At 40.6% G+C, this 20,904-nt stretch overlaps 1 protein-coding gene across 12 annotated transcripts in view; it reads left to right on the forward strand.

Moving 5' to 3' along the window:
- rbfox2 (RNA binding fox-1 homolog 2) overlaps nt 1-20,904 on the forward strand; it is a 55,108-nt gene that overhangs the window by 31,601 nt on the left and 2,603 nt on the right. For 4 of the 12 annotated variants that reach the window (XM_066663603.1, XM_066663609.1, XM_066663612.1 and 1 more), the window contains 8 exons: nt 634-801; nt 1,473-1,526; nt 4,495-4,587; nt 12,010-12,097; nt 12,501-12,572; nt 13,239-13,389; nt 14,411-14,453; nt 20,043-20,134. In XM_066663603.1, coding sequence (XP_066519700.1) covers nt 634-801; nt 1,473-1,526; nt 4,495-4,587; nt 12,010-12,097; nt 12,501-12,572; nt 13,239-13,389; nt 14,411-14,453; nt 20,043-20,134 — 761 coding nt within the window. Of the gene's footprint in view, nt 1-633; nt 802-1,472; nt 1,527-4,494; nt 4,588-12,009; nt 12,098-12,500; nt 12,573-13,238; nt 13,390-14,410; nt 14,454-18,224; nt 18,268-20,042; nt 20,135-20,904 lie in introns of those variants that run through there. The other 8 variants (XM_066663608.1, XM_066663616.1, XM_066663610.1 and 5 more) reach the window with 7 other exon arrangements.

Raw genomic sequence — 20,904 nt, forward strand, 5'->3', positions numbered from 1 at the left:
TTTCCTCATCTGTGAGGTCAACACCATTTATTCATTCATTAATTAGTTTGTTTGCCATTGATAGTCCCAAAGCAAACCAGTTTATGCTCCACACCATGGGTCTCCCACATGGAGATAACCATGTTTAAAATAGGCTTACTAGAGTGTCTTTGATTTACCCTGGTCACTAGGGTTCAGTGTATAATGTGATGGATATAATCAGGACTTAACACTGACGTATATGTTTTATTACATTAGTATTCATTAAAATAATAATACTGCTACGGTACTGTGAGCTATGTGCCGTGTTTTGTTCAGACAGAAGCTGAACCATCATTTAACGAAATCCAAAATAAACGTGACATAAATAGAGCTGAATGTAACTGTGTTTTCATCCGTCTGCAGTTCCTCTTGCCCCTAACAACGGGGGAAAATGAAATATCACGATGTATGATGAGGTATTGTGAAAATGTCAATTACCATTAAACTATGTTTTCACTCTGTTGCCCACCCTTAGGTTACTACTGCGGTACTGAGCCGTGTGCTGTATATTTTTATTATCCAGACAAAAGCTGAGACATGGCTTTAAATTCACAATAACATCACGTATGTGAACAAAAGGCCTGAACATGTTTGTGTTGTCCTCCCCCACAGCAGTTGTCAGACGGATCCCCCCAGGCTGAGGGCCAATGTGTATCGGGTGGGGGTTCAGGCGTTTCTGGAGCGGAGGATTCTTCAGACAGCAAAATCACCCCAAAACGCCTCCATGTCTCCAACATCCCGTTTCGCTTCAGAGACCCTGACCTGCGGCAAATGTTCGGGGTATGAGCTTCTTGCAAATGGAGCTGTGTGTGTGTGTGTGTGTGTGTGTGTATGCGCGTTCTTCCGAGGGACGTTTTTAAGGCGCAGTAAGCAGAAACTAAGAGGACAAAGACATATTGGGAGAGTAGGGTTAATGGGGTGAGCACTGAACAATTCTGCCCCCTAGTGGTGGTGAGATTTTTGTGACACTGTGTACACACCAAGTCAGTTTTGTATTATTTTTGTTAATAAATAAGACAATCCAAACCTGTGTACCAGTAATATTGATAAGCCCATTAGCATTGTTGCTAAATATTTGCGCAGACTGTATGAGGTTCCAGCTCAAATAAATAAATAATAAAATAATAATGGGGACGCCCCATTGTTGAAGACTGCTTCCTTTTACGTCGTGTGCAGACGAGCTGGGAGATGGACCAGTAGAAAGACTTATGCTTATGAAGTTGCGAGGGTTATTTCATGCTTCTGAATGTTCTAACGTCGCAGGTTTTCTTCTGACCACAACATGTAATTTAAATTCTAACTTATTTGAGAGTGCAAGAGTGGTTAATCATTGTCCATGTTTCAGACGGTCGTTTCTGAATTTTGATGTTTGACCTTGTGTCACTCGTGTGGAAATGTTGCTTATTTTTCTGTCTTTTTTTTTTTTTTTTTGTCGTCTGAATTTCCTGCAGCAATTTGGAAAGATCCTGGACGTGGAGATCATATTCAACGAGCGAGGCTCAAAGGTACAAGACCCACGCAGAGGACTGCAGCTCTGCCTCTGCTTCAGCATTATGTAAAACTGAGTTTAAAATTCCAGCTCTGTCTCTGAGGTCATTGCAGGCCGCAGAACACTAGATCAGAAACTAAACCCCCACTCCCACTCCCACACACTGTACACATGTTTAACTAAACAAATCCTCTCTCTCTCTCTCTCTCTCTCTCTCTCTCTCTCTCTCTGACCTATCTCACTACATCACTAGCACTCTCATTTTCGTCAGTCTCTCTCCTCACTAGCTGTCCCCATGACTTTTCACTCACTCGCTCTCTTCCTCTCTCCTCACTCTTCTTCTCCATCTCTCTAACGCTCTTTCATGTTCATCACTATCACTCACTCCATGCTAGCTCTTTATTTTTTATTTTAGTCTCTGTCCTTTCCTCACTCTCTTTATATTGGTCTTCTCTTTCTCTCTCTCTTTCTCTCTCTCTTGCCCTCTTTCTCTCTCTCTTTTTCTCTCTTTCTCTCTCTCTTTCTCTTTCTCTCTCTCTTTCTTTCTCTCTTTCTCGCTCTCTCTCGCCCTCCTCTCTCTCTCGCCCTCTTTCTCTCTCTTTCTCTTTCTCTCTCTTTCTCTCTCTCTCTCTCTCTCTTTCTCTCTCTCTCTCTCTCTTTCTCTCTTTCTCTCTCTCTTCTCTCTCTCTTTTTTCTTTCTCTCTCTTTTTTCTCTCTCTCGCTCTCTTTCTCTCTTCACAATTATACTTTTTTTTTGCTCTACACTTATACCTCTTTTGTTTATCAAACACAAATGACTAAACATCCCATTGATTTCCATTCTTCTGCTCGAGAGAGCGGTCTCCTCAGTCTTAGTGCTGTGGAGAAATGGACCGCTGTGGTTCATTAGACCGTCCTGGAGTTGGGGCTCTGAGGAGTATTGACTTTTGTAGCTTTGCAAAGGTTGCCTTAATCCAAATGGAGGTCCTAAAGACACATGTGTGAAATGCAGGCGAATAAATGATTACTTTTTTCTACGTCTCTTAATCGCAGCTTAAATACATCAAGGGTTTATCAATTTAATTAATGACTGGAAAGTGTGCTTCCATAGCTAATGTTCCAAGTTATTACCATCAGGTAACTGCATGTCTTTAGTACATAGAGGTATGTGAGCATACACTGACCAGCTGTAACATTAAAACCTCATCGTTGTTTCTACATTTTTGCTAAATTTATCAGGTAAACAAACCATACAGGTGCACCGTGTACTTCGGCAATTACAGACTGTAGTCCATCTGTTCTTGTGTGTGTGTTTTTGCAAGCGTTAATGAGAAGAGAGAGAAAGAGGGAGAAGGTTTGTATAATTAATCTAACTGAGCATTAAGACAGAGAGTAAGAGTGTTCTTTTAAAGATTAGCTCAAGCTAATTAATGCTGAATCTTTCTGAGCTGTCACTCACTGCAGTTCTTCACTCCCTCACAGTGTCGCCAGTGGTCAGCTTTGTGTAGACTTTTAAAAACACACAATATTCACCTATTTGCTAAAGGCATTCATTGTCAGAATGGAGTCCTCTGCTCAGAAGAGCGTCAGACAGCAGCTCTTTAAAGATAAGCCCGGCCATTGTCTGCTGGAAGAAACGGACCTCTGTGATTGTTGGCTCTTCGGTGTGATGTTTTCGCTAAGAATTCACCCATTTCTCTAAACGTCTGCTGAATACAATTGTTAAGATGTGATTAAGAATGAACAAATGTTCTGAAGAAAGGTTCAGTTGTTTGGTGTTTGTGACGGGAACTGGGAGCCTGAAGTACTCACGTAATGGTATGAATACTCTGTTGATGACTTACTGTTCTCTTGTAATAAGCCTTTGGCCTAAAGCTGATTGTTAAACTCACAGTGAAGAGGTACATGCAGGTTAATACCTGTATCTGGTTGGGAATAAGAAATCACCAAGTGCACACTCAGAATTCCTTATATGGCCATGATACTGACTGTAGAAGTGTTTAAAAAAAATGCTCTACATTCTCTTGATTGATCAACCTAGATTCAGCTTTTCTATCCGCTGGATACAGATTGACAAGGTGCATTTATAGTGGTCTTGGAAGCACATTCACATATCAATGATTAATTAATTATCTTAATTCACTCTGTTGCTTTGTCTTGTACACACACATTGTAGTCATTCATTCATTATCTGTAAGCGCTTATCCAGTTCAGGGGCGCGGTGGGTCCAGAGCCTACCTGGAATCATTGGGCGCAAGGTGGTAATACACCCTGGAGGGGGCGCCAGTCCTTCACAGGGCAACACACACGCACATTCACTCACATTCACACCTACGGAAACTTTTGAGTAGCCAATCCACCTACCAATGTGTGTTTTTGGACTGTGGGAGGAAAGCGGAACACACGGAGGAAACCCACGCGGACACAGGGAGAACACACCACACTCCTCACAGACAGTCACCTGGAGCGGGAATCGAACCCACAACCTCCAGGTCCCTGGAGCTGTGTGACTACGACACTTCCTGCTGCACCACCGTGCCGCCCCCACATTGTAGTCGTTTTTTTTTTTAAGTTTTTGCCAGTGTTTTCAAATCAGAAAACAAGACTCTGGCAGGAGCTTCATATCATTCTCTAAAGTGCTCTTGGGCAAGACTCCGAAAGGCATACTTCTTGCAAGACGACATTTGCTTGGCCTTGGCAAAAAAAAAAAAAGTATAGACAAATCACAGGGGTCAGCAGGGCCCAGAAAAAGAGCTTGTAAGTTCACGAAGGAGCTTTCACCTTGTGAACATTGCCTCCAAAAGAGGTATATGCCGAGGCCTTCACTCTGTATCCACTCTGTGTCCTACATCTGTCACATGATTAAAGTTTATGAAGGATACAAGCTAATTCCTTATCCCTTACTTACTCTCTGGTTGTGTGTTTTGTGAGCGTGGTGGTGTCTGGGGTTTTGATCCGTTGTGTTTTGAATGCTGTGTGATTGATGATGTCACTGTGGCCCCCAGGGCTTCGGCTTCGTGACTTTCGAGAGCAGCGGTGATGCGGAGAAAGCCCGAGAGAGGCTGCATGGAACCATTGTGGAGGGCCGCAAGATTGAGGTGAGTCTTGTTTCTCTCTCTCTCTCTCTCTCTCTCTCTCTCTCTGGGATGTCCTTACATTTCTCTCATTGGTGAGTGACTGAGTGCTGTTATGAGTTTGTGCCTGTTCTGCTTATGCTTCTCTGGTCCAACTGTGCATGAGTGTATATGCGCGTGTGTGTGTGGGTGCGTGCTTCGGTGTGGGTGAATAATGAAGCATGTGTGGAGTGTGTCTGGCATGTTCTCTTCAATCAAAAACAAACTGCATGGCAGAATGTGGATTTTATTTATTTATTTATTTTAATTGTAGTACCCAGTGGCGTAACTATCGGGGGGGTCACTGACACAGAAAGAAATGCACAAATCCAATGTCCAAACGTCTCAGCATCATTCTTCACCAGTTAGTCTTCCTCAAACCTGCGCACACAACTCTATTATTACACTATCACCCTCTTTATCAGTGATTCAGCTCATCCATATTAATAGTTTTACCATCTTTCACAGTCTGCAGCATAATAAACTCACTGTCTATCGTTCTACGCACTGAAATAGATATTCAGACATAAACTACAGCCAAAAGCCACAAGAGCTCTGTATTAGTGTGGAATTTTATTAGGCACAAAATAGTAAACAACCTCTTGCTCATGAAGTCACTTCGGTAAATCAGCCTCAAATGATTTAACGATTTTGTAAAGATGTGAGAATGTTACATATGATGAAATATATAAACGTCCAATAAACAGCTTTGTTAGAACTAATAATAATCACAGTATTAAAAGTAACATACAGTAACATAAAGGCAAGTAAACAAGTTTTGCTGATTTGAGTTGTAGTTACGCCACTGACCGTACATATCCCAGGGTCTTGGGGCCTTCTTCTTGGCTGCCGGTTCCAGTCCACTGCTAGAAGGCTGTAAATCTTTGTGGACGCGCATGTGTGGGTTGCTTTTTATTTTATTTATTTTAAAACACAGTAGCATGCTAATGAAGCTGCTAGCCAATTACGTTCCTGGACTTGACCTGTTCCTTGCTGTTCTACTCGCGGCACGGCGTTGCTTAATGATCTTCAAAAACCTTTTCTTTTTGTTTGTTTTGTTTGTATATGAATGTCACTATCTAGATTGAGTTACATAGAATGTAGTCAGTGTATCTGTCTGTTCTATGTGTTGTCTTTTTGAACTAGCACAATATGCCACTGAATTATTAGCCCATGAGTGTACAGTGTGACTTGGATCTTCACTCTGGCAGTGCCATAATGCTGGTTGGTTGTTCATTTTGTTTGAAAGGCAATTCCACCGATTTTTACTACATTTTGTGCATAGTTAAGTCAGGAAGATGTAACCCAAGTCATTCACAGTGGTTTGATGGGAAGTACTCTCTTCTAGAGATGCTTAGAAAGGGAAACCTTAAGTCTATATTCAGCTGCTCCTCAGCATCTCATTCTATTGGGCAATGCTTTTCTGTGGAGCTTATTCAAGCTAATTAATATCCATTTACTAATTATACTGGAATCTATTCAGGTGGGATGGGGTAGTATAAAATTGTGTAGTATTTTTCTATACAATTTTCCCAATCTGCTGGACTCTCTAAATAAATTGTAAGGCAGAATACATTGGAAAAGCTGGAAATGGTTGTCAATCTGTAGTAAAGTAGGGAATAATGACAAAAGAAGTCTGTACAGTACAGGCACAAGTAGAGAACAAACAAGACGTGAGGCGAACTGTGCTCGAACAGCGAGTGCTGGAGGGAGATTGAGGAGGTGTGAAATGGTGGGAGGCTACAGCAGGGTGTGCTACACATCACTGGGAGCAATGTAAAATCAAGTTTCACTTTTTTTGGAACGTTGATTTTTGGACTATTTCCTATCCCTGGGTATGGAGAGCTGACTGTATTCCACAGGAGTATCTTTTCAAAAATGTGTGTGTGTGTTTAAGAGTGGGCAGGTGATCCCCCCCCCCCCCCCCCCCCACACACACACACACACACACATTTTTCTCTAAAACAGAGCGTTTAACATCAAACCACACTCGACTTGGTTTATATCGGAATGCAGAAATTTCGAGAGATCGGCGGAATGCCTCTTTGCTGCTTGTTTGAGTTTGATCTCTTCTTCTTTTGTGGAGTTTTTAGAGGGTAGTCCCCTTTTTTGCTTGAACTGTGTGTTTTCGTGATCCTTTCTTCCATCTCAGTTCCCTGTAAACGCATGGGGCGTGTGTGTGAGAGTGACTGAGTGTGTGTGTGTGTGTGTGTGTGAGTAGATCCTCTCCTCTCCATAGATTCTCATGAATTTGGGTTGTTTTTCCCCCAAGTGAGATGTTAAGTGCTTAGGAGCAATCGGCCTAGGCTTTCTTTGTTTTATTTTTCAAGCTCACAGAATCTTTTCCAGAATGCTCTGTGCATGGTGTATCCAGAGGCTGTGCCATAGTCGTGTGTGCGTGTGTGTAGCACTGGGAAGAGGGTGAGGGATGTAGTCGTGCCTTCAATTGCGTGGCTGAGTGGTATATCTTTGTCTTGTTTTCTTTTAGAGATGGTAAATATGTGGTATAAGTGCATGATGCCTGGACAAGTCTCTCTAGCTCCCCCTACAGTTCGTGGCTGCTTGTGTTGGCTGTAGCTGGCATGGGTCTCAGACTCTCTCTCCATTGTTTTTCCATGATTTTACCCATCCTCCTCCTACTACTACTTTCTGGAGCATCTCCACGGCTCATTGGGGGAGCTTTTTATTTTTTTGCATGACTTTTTCGACAAATCTTTCTTGCTTTAGCTCCGTTAGAAACCATTAGAGCAAAAGCAGGACATAAACTTCATTCCTTAGACGAGCAGTTTGTAGTTTGTGTTGTTCCCTCATTGATATGCAACTACAGTTTCCTGTGTTTGTCTTTATTACTGAATAGTGTTGTGTTTTGTGTTTAATTCATATTTTCATTGATAGAGTGGAGAGTTAGAGAGAGACAGAGATCATTACATGGCCAAACTATTCTCATCTGTCCTCTCCCTTTTCTGTGTTTATCTTTCTTTTATTACGTTTTTGTTTTATTCTTTATTTCCTTTATAAAAATGTTTTCTTTTCTTTTTCTTATTCATTCTTCTCTTTCTTTTTTTCTCCTCGATTGCTTGCTGTCTTTCACATCCCTTGATTTTATTTCTCTCTCTCTCTCTCTCTCTCTCTCTCTCTCCCCATGTCTGCTCGGTACTTATCCAACTTCTTGCATCATTTCCTGTTCTGTCCTCATTTTTTTTAGCCTCTGATGTCACCGTCTGAGTCCCTCCGTCCAGTGATGTCATTGTTGGCATGTTGAGGATGACTTGCTGCACATAAACATTTCTTTTATGTTGCTTCTGGCTTTATTTATTAATTTTATTTAGCAATCGATAAATTCCATCCGGTCCATCAGTAGCTTCTTCCATTTCTCAGAGTGAAGGCTGTGTCCATGCACTTAAGACGCTGCACTGATATCAGGGCTTTGAATTATTCAGAGAGTTGAGAGGGTCTAAAGACCATGTTCATAACTTCCCCATACCCCTCTCTCACCACACTAACTCACTGCTTGTGTATTCTTTATCCTCCCTGCTCTAATACACTGGATGGTGACCTAAATCTCAGTTAGCGTGAGACTTCACATCCCATTATTTATGATCCTTCAGTTTGTGCTTGCGTTTCCCATTTTTCCTCCTCCTCTTCTCACAAGATATTTTCTCTTCACACTTGATGTTTTTTACTCTCCATTCTTTTCTTTCCCTCTGGGGCCTGATTGTTTTTATTCTCATTATTTGTTATTATGAAGCTTTATATTTTCTTTTTTTTCTTTTTTTATTTTGCCCATTAGCCTATTCTGTTCATTTTTATCCTATAATTTATTTTCTTTCTGTTTCCCTGACGACTTCTGTGTGTTGTTATTGTTGTTATTGTTGTCAGTCTCCACGGTAACCGCTCGCGTGTCGTCATGCCGTTTCCTGGCACATGGTAAGTGTGTGTACGTACGGCTTCATTCCTGAACCAATCCACAAACTCCAAACTCAAACCCCCTCTTCCCCCCCCCCCCCCCCCCCTTCCTCAACACACCCTCCAACACACTCCACCTCACATTCGCTGCCTGCTAAACCACACCCAGCTCTCTCTGGATCAGCTGCACTCAGCTGACCACTGTGGTCTTTCGCCTGTTTTCATTTAGCCATAGCTTACGCTGCCAGGCTTGTAGATGGTTTGATTAGAGTTTATTGTAACATTTTTTTTGCGATTATTTATTACTTTATTTTTTCCCAATAAAACAGAAATACAGTCAATCAGCAAAGATATGCACGGAGTCAGAGATGTCCTTGTTTGCCCTGGAGCTTTGAGGCTTCTGTAAACAGTAGCAGGGCATTTCATGTACAGTTGAACCTCCACTTACGAACTTGATCCGTTCCGTGACCCGGTTCGTAAGTAGAAAAGTTCGTTTCCCCATTTAAAATAATGGAAAAGCAATTAATGTGTTCCAGCCCCCGCCCCGAAAGTCACCCTTTTTGCACTGATATATGTTTACAACACTCTCAAATTAGTAAAAAAATACATGTAGCGTTACTAAAAATAAAAGAGAAATACAGTGGAAACAGTAATAAAAAAGAAACAATAAAGTTTTAAGTGGTTACACATCGCTACCTTGAAGACGTGACGATTGGCTGGAGGAGTAACACAGGCACTGGCTGTATGACGGGAGGTGGGGGGGGGGTGGAATAACGTAGAGTAGGCGGTGAATGTGGGGAGACGAAGCGTAGACACGGCTTAACTTAGCACGAATTTCGACGTCTGCTATTTACGCTAATGCTAAATTGCTAAAGCTACAATGTGCTAATCTTAAAAGCTCGCTCAAGTCTGGGGGCGCTGGGAGACTCGCCGATTGGGGTCAGTGGCCATTTCCAGCCGCCGGCTCCGCGGAGGCTCGGGTTCTTTTCTAGAGTCATGGTTCGTTGGTGGAGGCAAAAAATATTCAAATGCCTGGTTCGTTTATTGGAAAGTTCGTTAGTATAGGCGCTCGTTAGTAGAGGTTCCACTGTATTTTAATGTAATATGAATGGAGCAGTGTGCCCGTGTTCTGTTGAGTTGTTCTACCATAGGGCATTTTTATAAGTACTGCTGCCTGTATGAAACAATAGCCAGGATAAAATCAGTATGAAACATTTTTATTGGTTGATATTATGTCTAAACCATTGGTCTATTCAAACATATATTTTTGTGGACAATAAGGAACACAAGCAATGTTGTAAATATGATGAACGCTTCTTGCTAAAACAAGGTAGAAGCTACATTAGCCTCACTGCTCCAATGCAAAAGCTAAAAAAAAAAAAAAGCAAACTTCAGACACCAAACGTGCCTCGGCTGATCGACTTGGATTTGGGTTAATGAGGTAAACAGTGTAATTCTGATTTATGGGCAAGTCGTCGCTCAAGCTCTGTGGGGCATCCCACAAATGTGTGTGGAAACACACCTCAGCTGTTAGCAGCTTCACACATTGCACCGCTCCCACATGCCCACTGTGATGTTTTATTCAACAGAGCGGAGGGTCGGGAGGAAAAGAGAAAATGAGGAAGAGAAAGAGAATCTTTATTAAATTACAATCATGAGTCTCATGTCCAGAACACCCGCCAAGGACCACAGGTTACTGACAGAAATGATCTTCTCTCCTCCATCTCCCTGTTCTCTCTCTCACTCTCCCGCCCTCCCCCTCTTCTTTTTCTCATCACCATTAACACATAATCACTTCTCCCCCGCATCGACACGGCTGATGAGACTCTTTCACTTAATCTCTCCATCCCCCCTCTTGCCATCCACCCGTCTATCCATCCATCCTGTCGTCCTAATGAGCTCTACCCCCAACTCCAGCCTATTCATTCCATACCCAAAGACAACATTTTTGGATTTTTTTTTTATGCAGTGCACCATCTATCTGCCTGCCTCTGAGAACCAAGTAGATTGTTTAGATTTTGATGATTGTGTAGGACACAGGCCATATTTCATATATTCGTAGATGATATCTTCCCAGCTGATGATACTTAAGAGACCAACTAACTACACAGCTCAAGCTCAAATAAACAAACATTACTCGCAACTGCCCCCTGTAGGTGTTATTCTCAAGCACTGGATTCTATTATAGAACGTTAGAACATTTCTTCTGCAGCGATGTAAATATAAGATTATTAATAATACCAGCTGCAGAGAATTAATAACGTAATAATTGTGACAGGCCTTGCAGAACGTGAGCTATTGTACGCTCCCCTCCCAAGCCCACACACACACCTACACTCCTGCACACACTCCTACACACTCACTGAAATTGTCTCTCAGGCGATATTGCTCCCCTTATATTCATGCGGGGGTATTTATTTTTATTTCTTTTTGGCTAAACCCAGTACTTGTTTTTGATCTGTGTGTGTGTGTGTGTGTGTGAGAGTGCGGGTGCGTGTGTGTGTGTGAGATGATGGTGTTTGCATATTGGTCTTTAAGTGTATGACGGATCAGTGTCAATGCCTGCCAGTGTTTGGCCTTCATGATTTGATTTGTAGTGTCATGTGGCATATGCATCTGTTTTTCTACTTTCTTCTCTTTCTCTCTCTCTCTCTATCTATCTTTCCCTTTCATTCACTGTTTTGTTTTCTTTCCTTTGTTACCTCTCTCTGTCTCCTCTCTCTCTCTCTCTCTCCCCTCTCCTCTCTCTCTGAAGCATTATGAAAGGGTTGGAGGTCTGGGCTGCACAGTGTTTTTTTGATTGGTCTGTATGCTGCATCTGAAGCTTGCTGATTGGCTGGTGTTTGCTCATTCCTGGTCATGTACTGAACCGTAATTGGCTGAATGTTAATCTTTTTTGCTGAATGGTGTGCACACTCTCTTTTTACCAATCTCATCATGTCTGAACTCTTGTTCTCTCTTCTCTCCCATTTTTTAGAGATGGAATGCATTTGTTTTTTTGTTTTTACTTTTGCTTTGACACAGATTTATTTATGGGTCTTTGTATTTTTGTTCTTTTTTATTTCTCTTATGTGTTTGATGATCATTGAGGATGCTGTGCATGAAGGGAAGACTTTTAAGATTGTTTTTATTTTTCTCTAAAAGCAATATAAGGGAATATCATCGAGTTCACAATTTCTGTTTTAACACAACCGACGAGAACATGACGTCATACTTGCCCTGAGGAAATATTCGATATTACACATGATCCCCAGATTTTCAGACATTTTTTTTTTCTGTATAATGGGCATTTTATGTAAATATAAATAACTTGCTGTAATGAAGCTTTTGATGTGCAAGAGGAAGTCCCACCATAACGTTAAATTTATGTTGTTTAATTAATGAATAATTAAAACATTAAAAAATCTTTAAAAATGCTTTTAAGCAAAATTAATCAGTGGGGTGCTGTTATGTTTAGACTGAGCTCTTCCCCCCCTCTTTGTCTCTCTCTCTCTTGAGCAGGTAAACAATGCTACAGCTCGAGTGATGACCAATAAGAAGCTGGTCAGTCCGTATGCTAATGGAGAAGCACTCAATGCTCTGCCTTATGGTAAATTAAGCACATATCGAACATATGTATACTTTTATATAAAGAAGCGCCGCATTCGGTCAGATTTGATCATAGTGCAGTGTACCATTCCTAGTAGTTTCTATATGGAATATATACATAATAATGTTATAGTATGGCCATGAAAGGCCAGAAGTTTTATATTTTGACTACTTATAACACCTGTAATGGTGGGTAATGCTTGCATAATCCATAAATAGTGCACTTCACAGATTATAAACAAATACTACGCTACTATGTTTTTACTAACTAGTGTAGAGCAGGTATCAATGCTCACAAAGGCATAGGCTCTTAACCCTCATGTAGCTACACACAGTGCAGAGGAGGTCCTCAGATTTCAAAGCAAGTTTGTCTGTCTCCCCCCCCCCCCTCCCCTTGTCCTCAGTAGCTGGGTGGAAGCTGAGCCCCATGGTGGGAGCCATGTACGGCCCTGAGCTCTACGCAGGTGAGACACTGGGTATGTGAATTCTTACTCACTACACCTCACCTTTCACACTCTTCAGCATTTCGTATTTACGTATTTAATCATTTTGAGTTAGATTTGAGTGGTATATACTGTATGTTTGCTTATTTACAGTGATGTAATTGTTAGAAATGTTTATGAAGTGCCAGATAATTAAGTTAGAATTTAATTTACATTCTGGTGAAATTAGGGTGTTTTTGTTTTTAAAGCTGGGTGTAAAAATGTTTACTGAATATAGTTTTGACAGTGAAACAGCAGTCTAGATTTTTAGGTATTGAGGAGTATAATTTCAATCCATAGTCTGATCAATACAGTGTTGTCATAATGGGAAATGTTATATATTTTCTGCAGCTAAGAAATCAGAGTTTATTTAGATGTGTGGTGTGGTTGAATGTGAATTAATAAATATTCTATCTCTTTTTCTCTCTTTCTTTCGCTCTCTCTCTTTCTCTTTTTCTTTCTTTCTCTCTTTCTCGTTCTCTCTTTCCCTCTCTTTCTCTTTCTCTCCTCTCTCTTTCTCTTTCTCTCCTCTCTCTCTTTCTCTTTTCCTCCCTCTCTATTTCCCTCTCTCTTTCCCTCTCTCTCTTTCTCTCTCTCTCTTTCCCTCTCTTCTCTTTCTCTTTCTCTTTCTCTCTCTCTCTCTCTCTCTCTCTCTCTCAGTTCCAGGTTTTCCGTATCCAACAGCAGCGGCAGCTGCAGCCGCCACAACAGCCGCCACCTTCCGGGGAGCTCACCTGCGGGGGCGTGGCCGGCCCGTCTACGGAGCTGTACGAGCCGCTGTCCCACAGCCGGCCATTCCAGCATACCCTGGGTAAGTACACAAACACACACACACACACACACACACACACACACACAATAAACACATACGGTCATACAAAGCCTAGTTATTAATTTCTCATGTAAACCTGAAGAGCGGCTGTTAATATTTCACTTTTTTGTGTCATTTAGCTAAACTTGGTGTGGTAGAGCATTTCTATTTAAATGATCATTACTGTTTGATGTAGGACGTTTTATTTTGAGCTTTATTACATTTTATTTTATTAAAAAAAAAATCTGTAGCATTAATACAGTAAAAGATGTCACGTCACATTTAGACTCTCCTCACAGTCCGTTGAAAACCGCTGTAGCTGTTAAAGCATGCAGCTGCTTTAATTTAATCTCTGATTCATGCTCATTGGAGTCCTGATAAGTTAAAAAAGTGAAATATGTAATTAGAGATTCGCACACTTCCCCATCGTCATCATTTCTGCATGCTGCATGCGTCATTTTCTTGGTGTGCTGTGCTTTTAAAGATTCAAACCAAATTGGTGAATGTATGTGTGATTTGAGCTAGTCGTGTTTAGAAAGAAACCAAAAAAAAAACACAAAATGCCAGTTTCATGCTTTTTTACAGAGGTTCCTGCCCAAAACTATCGAGACAAATCAGTTTCAGGAGCTTACTCACAGCCGTTAAAACCTTGGAGAATAAGGTCTTACTAATATTGGGGAATTTCAAGCATCATCTACACTGAACCCGACCAGTGAAAGTGGCATTTTAATTGTGCACTGCATGTGTGTGTGTACTAATTTCCTCACATCTTTTTCTCTTCCTCCCACCCTGTTTTCCTTTTCCTCTATCCATCATTCACACCCCTCCTGCCTCTCCTCACATGCCCACTCGGTGGCACTCCTTTCTCGCGTTTGTTTTTCTTTTCCTCTCCCTCGCTCTTTTTTCACCCTCTCTTCACCCATTTCCTCATCTTCCTCCCTTTCCCCTTCCTGTCTCTTCTCTTTCCTTTCACTATGCCTCTCTATCTCTCTCTCTCTCTCTCTCTTTCTCTCTCTCCCAGCGTGGTGTACCAGGATGGTTTCTATGGGCCTGCTGACCTCTATGTAAGTATCGTTCCCACTCTCTTCTCCTCCTCCTCTTTCTCCCCATCTTCCTCTTTTATTTCTCCTTCACTCTGAGTCAGAGTGGTTTGCTGGATGTGTGACAGTGAGCAGCACAGAGTCGTCTCATTCTGAGTCATGTGTGAAATAAAGAAAATAAACAAGAATAACTCTGATGGCATGAGAAATATTTGCCAGTTCACTGTTCATGCCATGATATGATTTACAGATCATATTTTTCTAAGTATGTGAATATATCCAAATTATTGTGCACGTTTATTGTTTTCCATTTCATCACTGTCCTTTCAAAACCCCATAACTCCCCCTTTTTTTTCTAAAAACTTAAGAATGAATCATGCTCAATCTCATTTTCTTTTGTTTGGTTATTAAATTAATCACAGTTGTCTTCATCGAGTTTTTAAATGAGATTTTTGAATTCAAATGGCTTCCATTGTGTTAGAGCAGGGGTCGGCAACCCGCGGCTCTTTGATCCCTCTGATGCGGCTCAGCTTTTGAAAATAATTAATGAGTATTTAATTAAAATGTATTTTATTTTGGTTCATTTTCAAAATTTAATTCTATGAAGATTATGGCGATCTTGTGATATCTAAAATAATTTAATATTTAAAATATTTTTGTCGCTCTTAATACACGTCACCTCCAACGTGCGACAACCGCCAGTGTGCGGTTCCTTGAACTTTTTGACAGCTGACGGCGCCAGTAAAATAATGATGGCTCGTGGAGAGAGGACAGCATTTTTGTTTGCTGCCAGTGGATAATTTAAGTCCGCATTTTTTTTTTTCATTAAGATGAGGACTCAAATAGACATTGAGCATTTTACTTAACCATCAACACAACGTCTTTTTTTCATTACGACGAGGACTCAAATAGACATTGAGCATTTTACTTAACCATCAACACGTTTTGTTTTTTTTTATTTACGACGAGGACTCAAATAGACATTGAGCATTTTACTTAACCATCAACACGTTTTGTTTTTTTTTATTTACGACGAGGACTCAAATAGACATTGAGCATTTTACTTAACCATCAACACAACGTCTTTTTTTCATTACGACGAGGACTCAAATAGACATTGAGCATTTTACTTATCCATCAACACAACGTCTTTTTTTCGGAGTTAAAAATGTTTTTTGTTTTTCTTTACGACGAGGACTCAAATAGACATTGAGCATTTTACTTAACCATCAACACAACGTGTTTTTTTTTCTTTACGACGAGGACTCAAATAGACATTGAGCATTTTACTTAACCTTCAACCCAACGTCTTTTTTTCATTACGACGAGAACTCAAATAGACATTGAGCATTTTACTTAACCATCAACACAACGTCTTTTTTTCATTACAACGAGAACTCAAATAGACATTGAGCATTTTACTTAACCATCAACACGTTTTTTTTTTATTATTATTTACGACGAGGACTGAAATAGACATTGAGCATTTTACTTAACCATCAACACAACGTCTTTTTTTCGTTACAACGAGAACTCAAATAGACATTGAGCATTTTACTTAACCATCAACACGTTTTTTTTTTATTATTATTTACGACGAGGACTCAAATAGACATTGAGCATTTTACTTAACCGTCAACACAACGTTTTTTTTATTTTATTTATTTTACGACGAGGACTCAAATAGACATTGAGCATTTTACTTAACCATCAACACAGTGTCTTTTTTTCATTACGACGAGGACTCAAATAGACATTTAGTATTTTACTTAACCATCAACACGTTTTTTTTTTTATTTACGACGAGGACTCAAATAGACATTGAGCATTTTACTTAACCATCAACACGTTTTTTTTTTTTTTTTATTTACGACGAGGACTCAAATAGACATTGAGCATTTTACTTAACCATCAACACAACGTTTTTTTTTTTTCTTTACGACTAGGACTCAAATAGACATTGAGCATTTTACTTAACCATCAACACGTTTTTTTTTTTTTTACTTACGACGAGGACTCAAATAGACATTGAGCATTTTACTTAACCATCAACACAACGTCTTTTTTTCATTACGACGAGGACTCAAATAGACATTGAGCATTTTACTTATCCATCAACACAACGTCTTTTTTTCGGAGTTAAAAATGTTTTTTGTTTTTCTTTACGACGAGGACTCATAGACATTGAGCATTTTACTTAACCATCAACACAACGTGTTTTTTTTTCTTTACGACGAGGACTCAAATAGACATTGAGCATTTTACTTATCCATCAACACAACGTCTTTTTTTCGGAGTTAAAAATGTTTTTTGTTTTTCTTTACGACGAGGACTCATAGACATTGAGCATTTTACTTAACCTTCAACCCAACGTCTTTTTTTCATTACGACGAGAACTCAAATAGACATTGAGCATTTTACTTAACCATCAACACAACGTCTTTTTTTCATTACAACGAGAACTCAAATAGACATTGAGCATTTTACTTAACCTTCAACCCAACGTCTTTTTTTCATTACGACGAGAACTCAAATAGACATTGAGCATTTTACTTAACCATCAACACAACGTCTTTTTTTCATTACAACGAGAACTCAAATAGACATTGAGCATTTTACTTAACCATCAACACGTTTTTTTTTATTATTATTTACGACGAGGACTGAAATAGACATTGAGCATTTTACTTAACCATCAACACAACGTCTTTTTTTCGTTACAACGAGAACTCAAATAGACATTGAGCATTTTACTTAACCATCAACACGTTTTTTTTTTTATTATTTACGACGAGGACTCAAATAGACATTGAGCATTTTACTTAACCGTCAACACAACGTTTTTTTTTTTTTATTATTTTACGACGAGGACTCAAATAGACATTGAGCATTTTACTTAACCATCAACAGTCTTTTTTTCGAAGTTAAAAATTTTTTGTTGCATGTAAAAATGTTATTTCATTTTCTCTGCAGTCGTTCATTGATTTAATAAATGTAACACAGTATAGTTTGTTTATACACAGCACAACCCAAAAAAACCCTGTTAAGCGCAGTGTTATTTCATTTAAAATTTCAAAAAAGGGTTTTGTGGCTTCCAGTGTTTTCTTTTACTGTGTGAAACGGGTCCAAATGGCTCTTTGAGTGGTAAAGGTTGCCGACCCGTGTGTTAGAGCTATGAGTGGACTAAAGCGTATTTAAGCTCTGATTATTACCTTTAGTCATTTAGTAAGTAGTAAGGGAGCCATAGAGTTAATGCTTGAGGACCTGGAGGTTTTCACTTCACTGTTGCTTTTGTTGATTTTCTTCTTACCCCAGATTTATTCATTCAGCCAAGATGTACTGATGTCACCTTTTACAAACACCAGAATCAGTTTTCACTTTCTGTAAATATCTCCTCAAAACATCTGTCCACATCCAGGTCTGTATTAAGGATCTCCATAGGCCTCGAGTGGAATTAAAGAGGGGTCATAGACTGGACATAGCTCTTGATTGGTTGACTATATCATGGGCAGGAACATTATTCCTTTTCTCTTTGCCCTTTCAGAGAAATGTGGTTTTGCTACGGCAGTGATGATTCATATTTACAGTCATTTATAATTTGACCCTGTTTTGATCAAATTGTGTTTTCATGAATAGCCGGCTCTGTGTGAGTGTGTGTGTGTGTGTGTGTGTGTGTCTGGCATGAAACTGAGCGTCTCTGTGTGTTTGTGTGTGTGTGTGTGCGTGTGACTGCAAGTGAATGTGTGTGTGTGTGTGTGTCCAGGTTGACGATAGCTCTTTCTGTTCTCCCCGTAGAATAGTGTTTCAGGACACTGTGGTTAGTAGCAGATTGCCGCAGGTAGGGTTTCTCTGACAGATAGTGTGCATCTCTCGTTCTGACTGACTGATTGATTTATTAATTAATAAATTTGTTTGACATATTGATTGTTTGAGATTGTTTAATGCGTTTCTGTTTCCCTACTAACTCACTGCAATCTGACATGGGTGAAGGGAAGGGGGAGAAATATTGTCAAATATCCTCACTTTTTATATCTCAAGCTGCCTTTTCACTCAGTAGAGGACGATTTTGTTCGTGTGACGACTAAATTTCTTCCGTCTCACATTTTGCAAATGTGGTGTTATAAGTGGTGTCTAAGCCCCCCGTTACAGGTTTGACAGTGTATTTCCTCGTCTGGCACCATCCATTTACCAAATCAAACACTTTTTCTAGTGTTTCCCCTATTACAGTGCTCTAACAATGCTGTAACAGTGCTATTACAGTGATATAAGCTCCCAATATGTTTCTGATGGATATTTAAGCCCAAATGAATCTCTGATTCTGACCCCTTCCCAGAATCTCCCCGTATCTCTGTCTCACTGTGGCATGCTGACTGGAGCAGTGTTGGCATGCAGGCACACTTACAGCTCTTAGATACCTTCTATCTATGCTCTTTCTCTCTCTCTCTCTCTCTCTCTCTCTCTTTCTCTCTCTCTCTCTTTCTCTCTCTCTTTCTCTTTTTCTCTCTTTCTCTCTTTCTTTCTCTCTCTGTCTCTTTTCCTCTCTTTTTCTTTCTCTCTCTCTCTCTCTCTCTCTCTCTACCTTTCTTGCTCTACCCTGTTTCTACCTTTTCCTTCCATTCCCTTATCTGGCCATGTCTTGCTTTTATTTCTTTTATTTTCCATCTTTTTTCTCTCTCATTTCTTATCTTCCTTCTGTACTTCTGTCCGTTTTTCTCCTTATCTGACATTCTCACACTCTTAATATCTATTTCCCTCCTTCTCCTCTGTTTCTTTTATCTCCTCTGTCTATCTCATTTATTCTACAACCTGCTGTCCACATACAACACCTCCATAACCACCTTACTGTGTTCTCTCTCTCTCTCCCTCTCTCTCTCTCTCTCTTGCTCTCTCCTCCCCACCATCTCTGCAGGTGTGTGGTGGAATGTGGGAGTTTTATTGATTGGCTCTAGGGTAGAATGCAGTGGTGTGTGATTGGCAGAAAAAAAAATCGCTTGTTATTGTGTTTTCAGTTTTTATTTTTGGGGTGCATGCTGTCTGTCTGTCTGTCTGTCTGTCTGTCTGTCCGTCTACCTGTCTGTCAGTGTGGTTGTGGCTACACGAGTGTGAATGACTGTGTTATTTTCTTTTAATCTCACTGTTTTATCTGACTGTCTGTCTGTAATGGCACCAGTAAACTGACTTGCTCACCCCTCTGTTGTGTGTAGCGTGCATTTTGGGGGTGGTTTGGGGTGGAGATATGGCACCAAAGGCTATGCACACTTAATTCTGACTGATTCCAGGTTGTGTCTTCCTCACTGACAAACTCAAAAACATTTTCAGACCCATCCTCATACGATCCCAGTTTTGAAACGTTGTCATGACCCCGATTTGCCCGTGAGGAAGACACACACAGCAAAACCGCAAAAATTCAGCGTCCTCAGAATGTGGTTTGCATCTGATCATTAATGGCAGTTTGCTTGTTTTTCGATATTGTATCTTGCCTAATGCCTAATGTGTTTCTCCTACCAACCTGCAGTGTTTAGGCTTCCTTTGAGTGTTTGCAAGATCATATTTCATCTATGAAAAACCTTTCTGTCTTTCTCTCTCTCGCTCTCTTTCTTGATCTCTCTTTAGGGCGGCTATGCAGCGTATCGTTATGCCCAGCCAGCAGCTGCAGTAGCAAGTCCAGCAGCAGCAGCCGCCGCAGCAGCAGCCTACAGTGACAGGTCAGTAAGTCAGTGTTAGACACAGGGGTGTAATGATATACTCAATCCACTATTCAGTTCTGGGTTCTCCGCTCGATATTCCCACGTATTTTTGTGCAACATATGAATGAAGCAAAATGCTGACTACAGTGATCCCTCGCTATTTCGCGGTTCATCTTTCGCGGATTCGATATGGCCTTATGGCCGCTATACCGCGGATATGGAGGGAAAATGTAGGAAAACCGTGAAAGATGAATAGCCAATATTCATTCATTATCTGTAACCCTTATTCAGTTCAGGGTCGCGGTGGGTCCAGAGCCTACCTGGAATCATTGGGTGCAAGGCGGGAACACACCTTGGAGGGGGCACCAGTCCTTCACAGGGCAACACACACATTCACTCACACACTCACACCTACGGACACTTTTTTTGAGTCGCCAATCCACCTACCAACGTGTGTTTTTGGACTGTGGGAGGAAACCGGAGCATCCGGAGGAAACCCACGCGGACACGGGGAGAACACACCAACTCCTCACAGACAGTCAATCGGAGGAAACCCACGAGGACACGGGGAGAACACACCAACTGCTCACAGACAGTCCCCCGGAGCGGGAATCGAATCCACAACCTCCAGGTCCCTGGAGCTGTGTGACTGCGACACTACCTGCTGCACCACCGTGCCGCCCTGAATAGCCAATAGTATTTTTTTTATTATTTACATGTATTAGACTAGGCCTGTAGGTGACAAAATATATAATTTACAAGTATTTCTTACGTACAGTACATGTATT

The sequence above is a fragment of the Hoplias malabaricus genome, chromosome 3 (genome assembly GCF_029633855.1).
Source record: "Hoplias malabaricus isolate fHopMal1 chromosome 3, fHopMal1.hap1, whole genome shotgun sequence".
Taxonomy (NCBI): domain Eukaryota; kingdom Metazoa; phylum Chordata; class Actinopteri; order Characiformes; family Erythrinidae; genus Hoplias; species Hoplias malabaricus.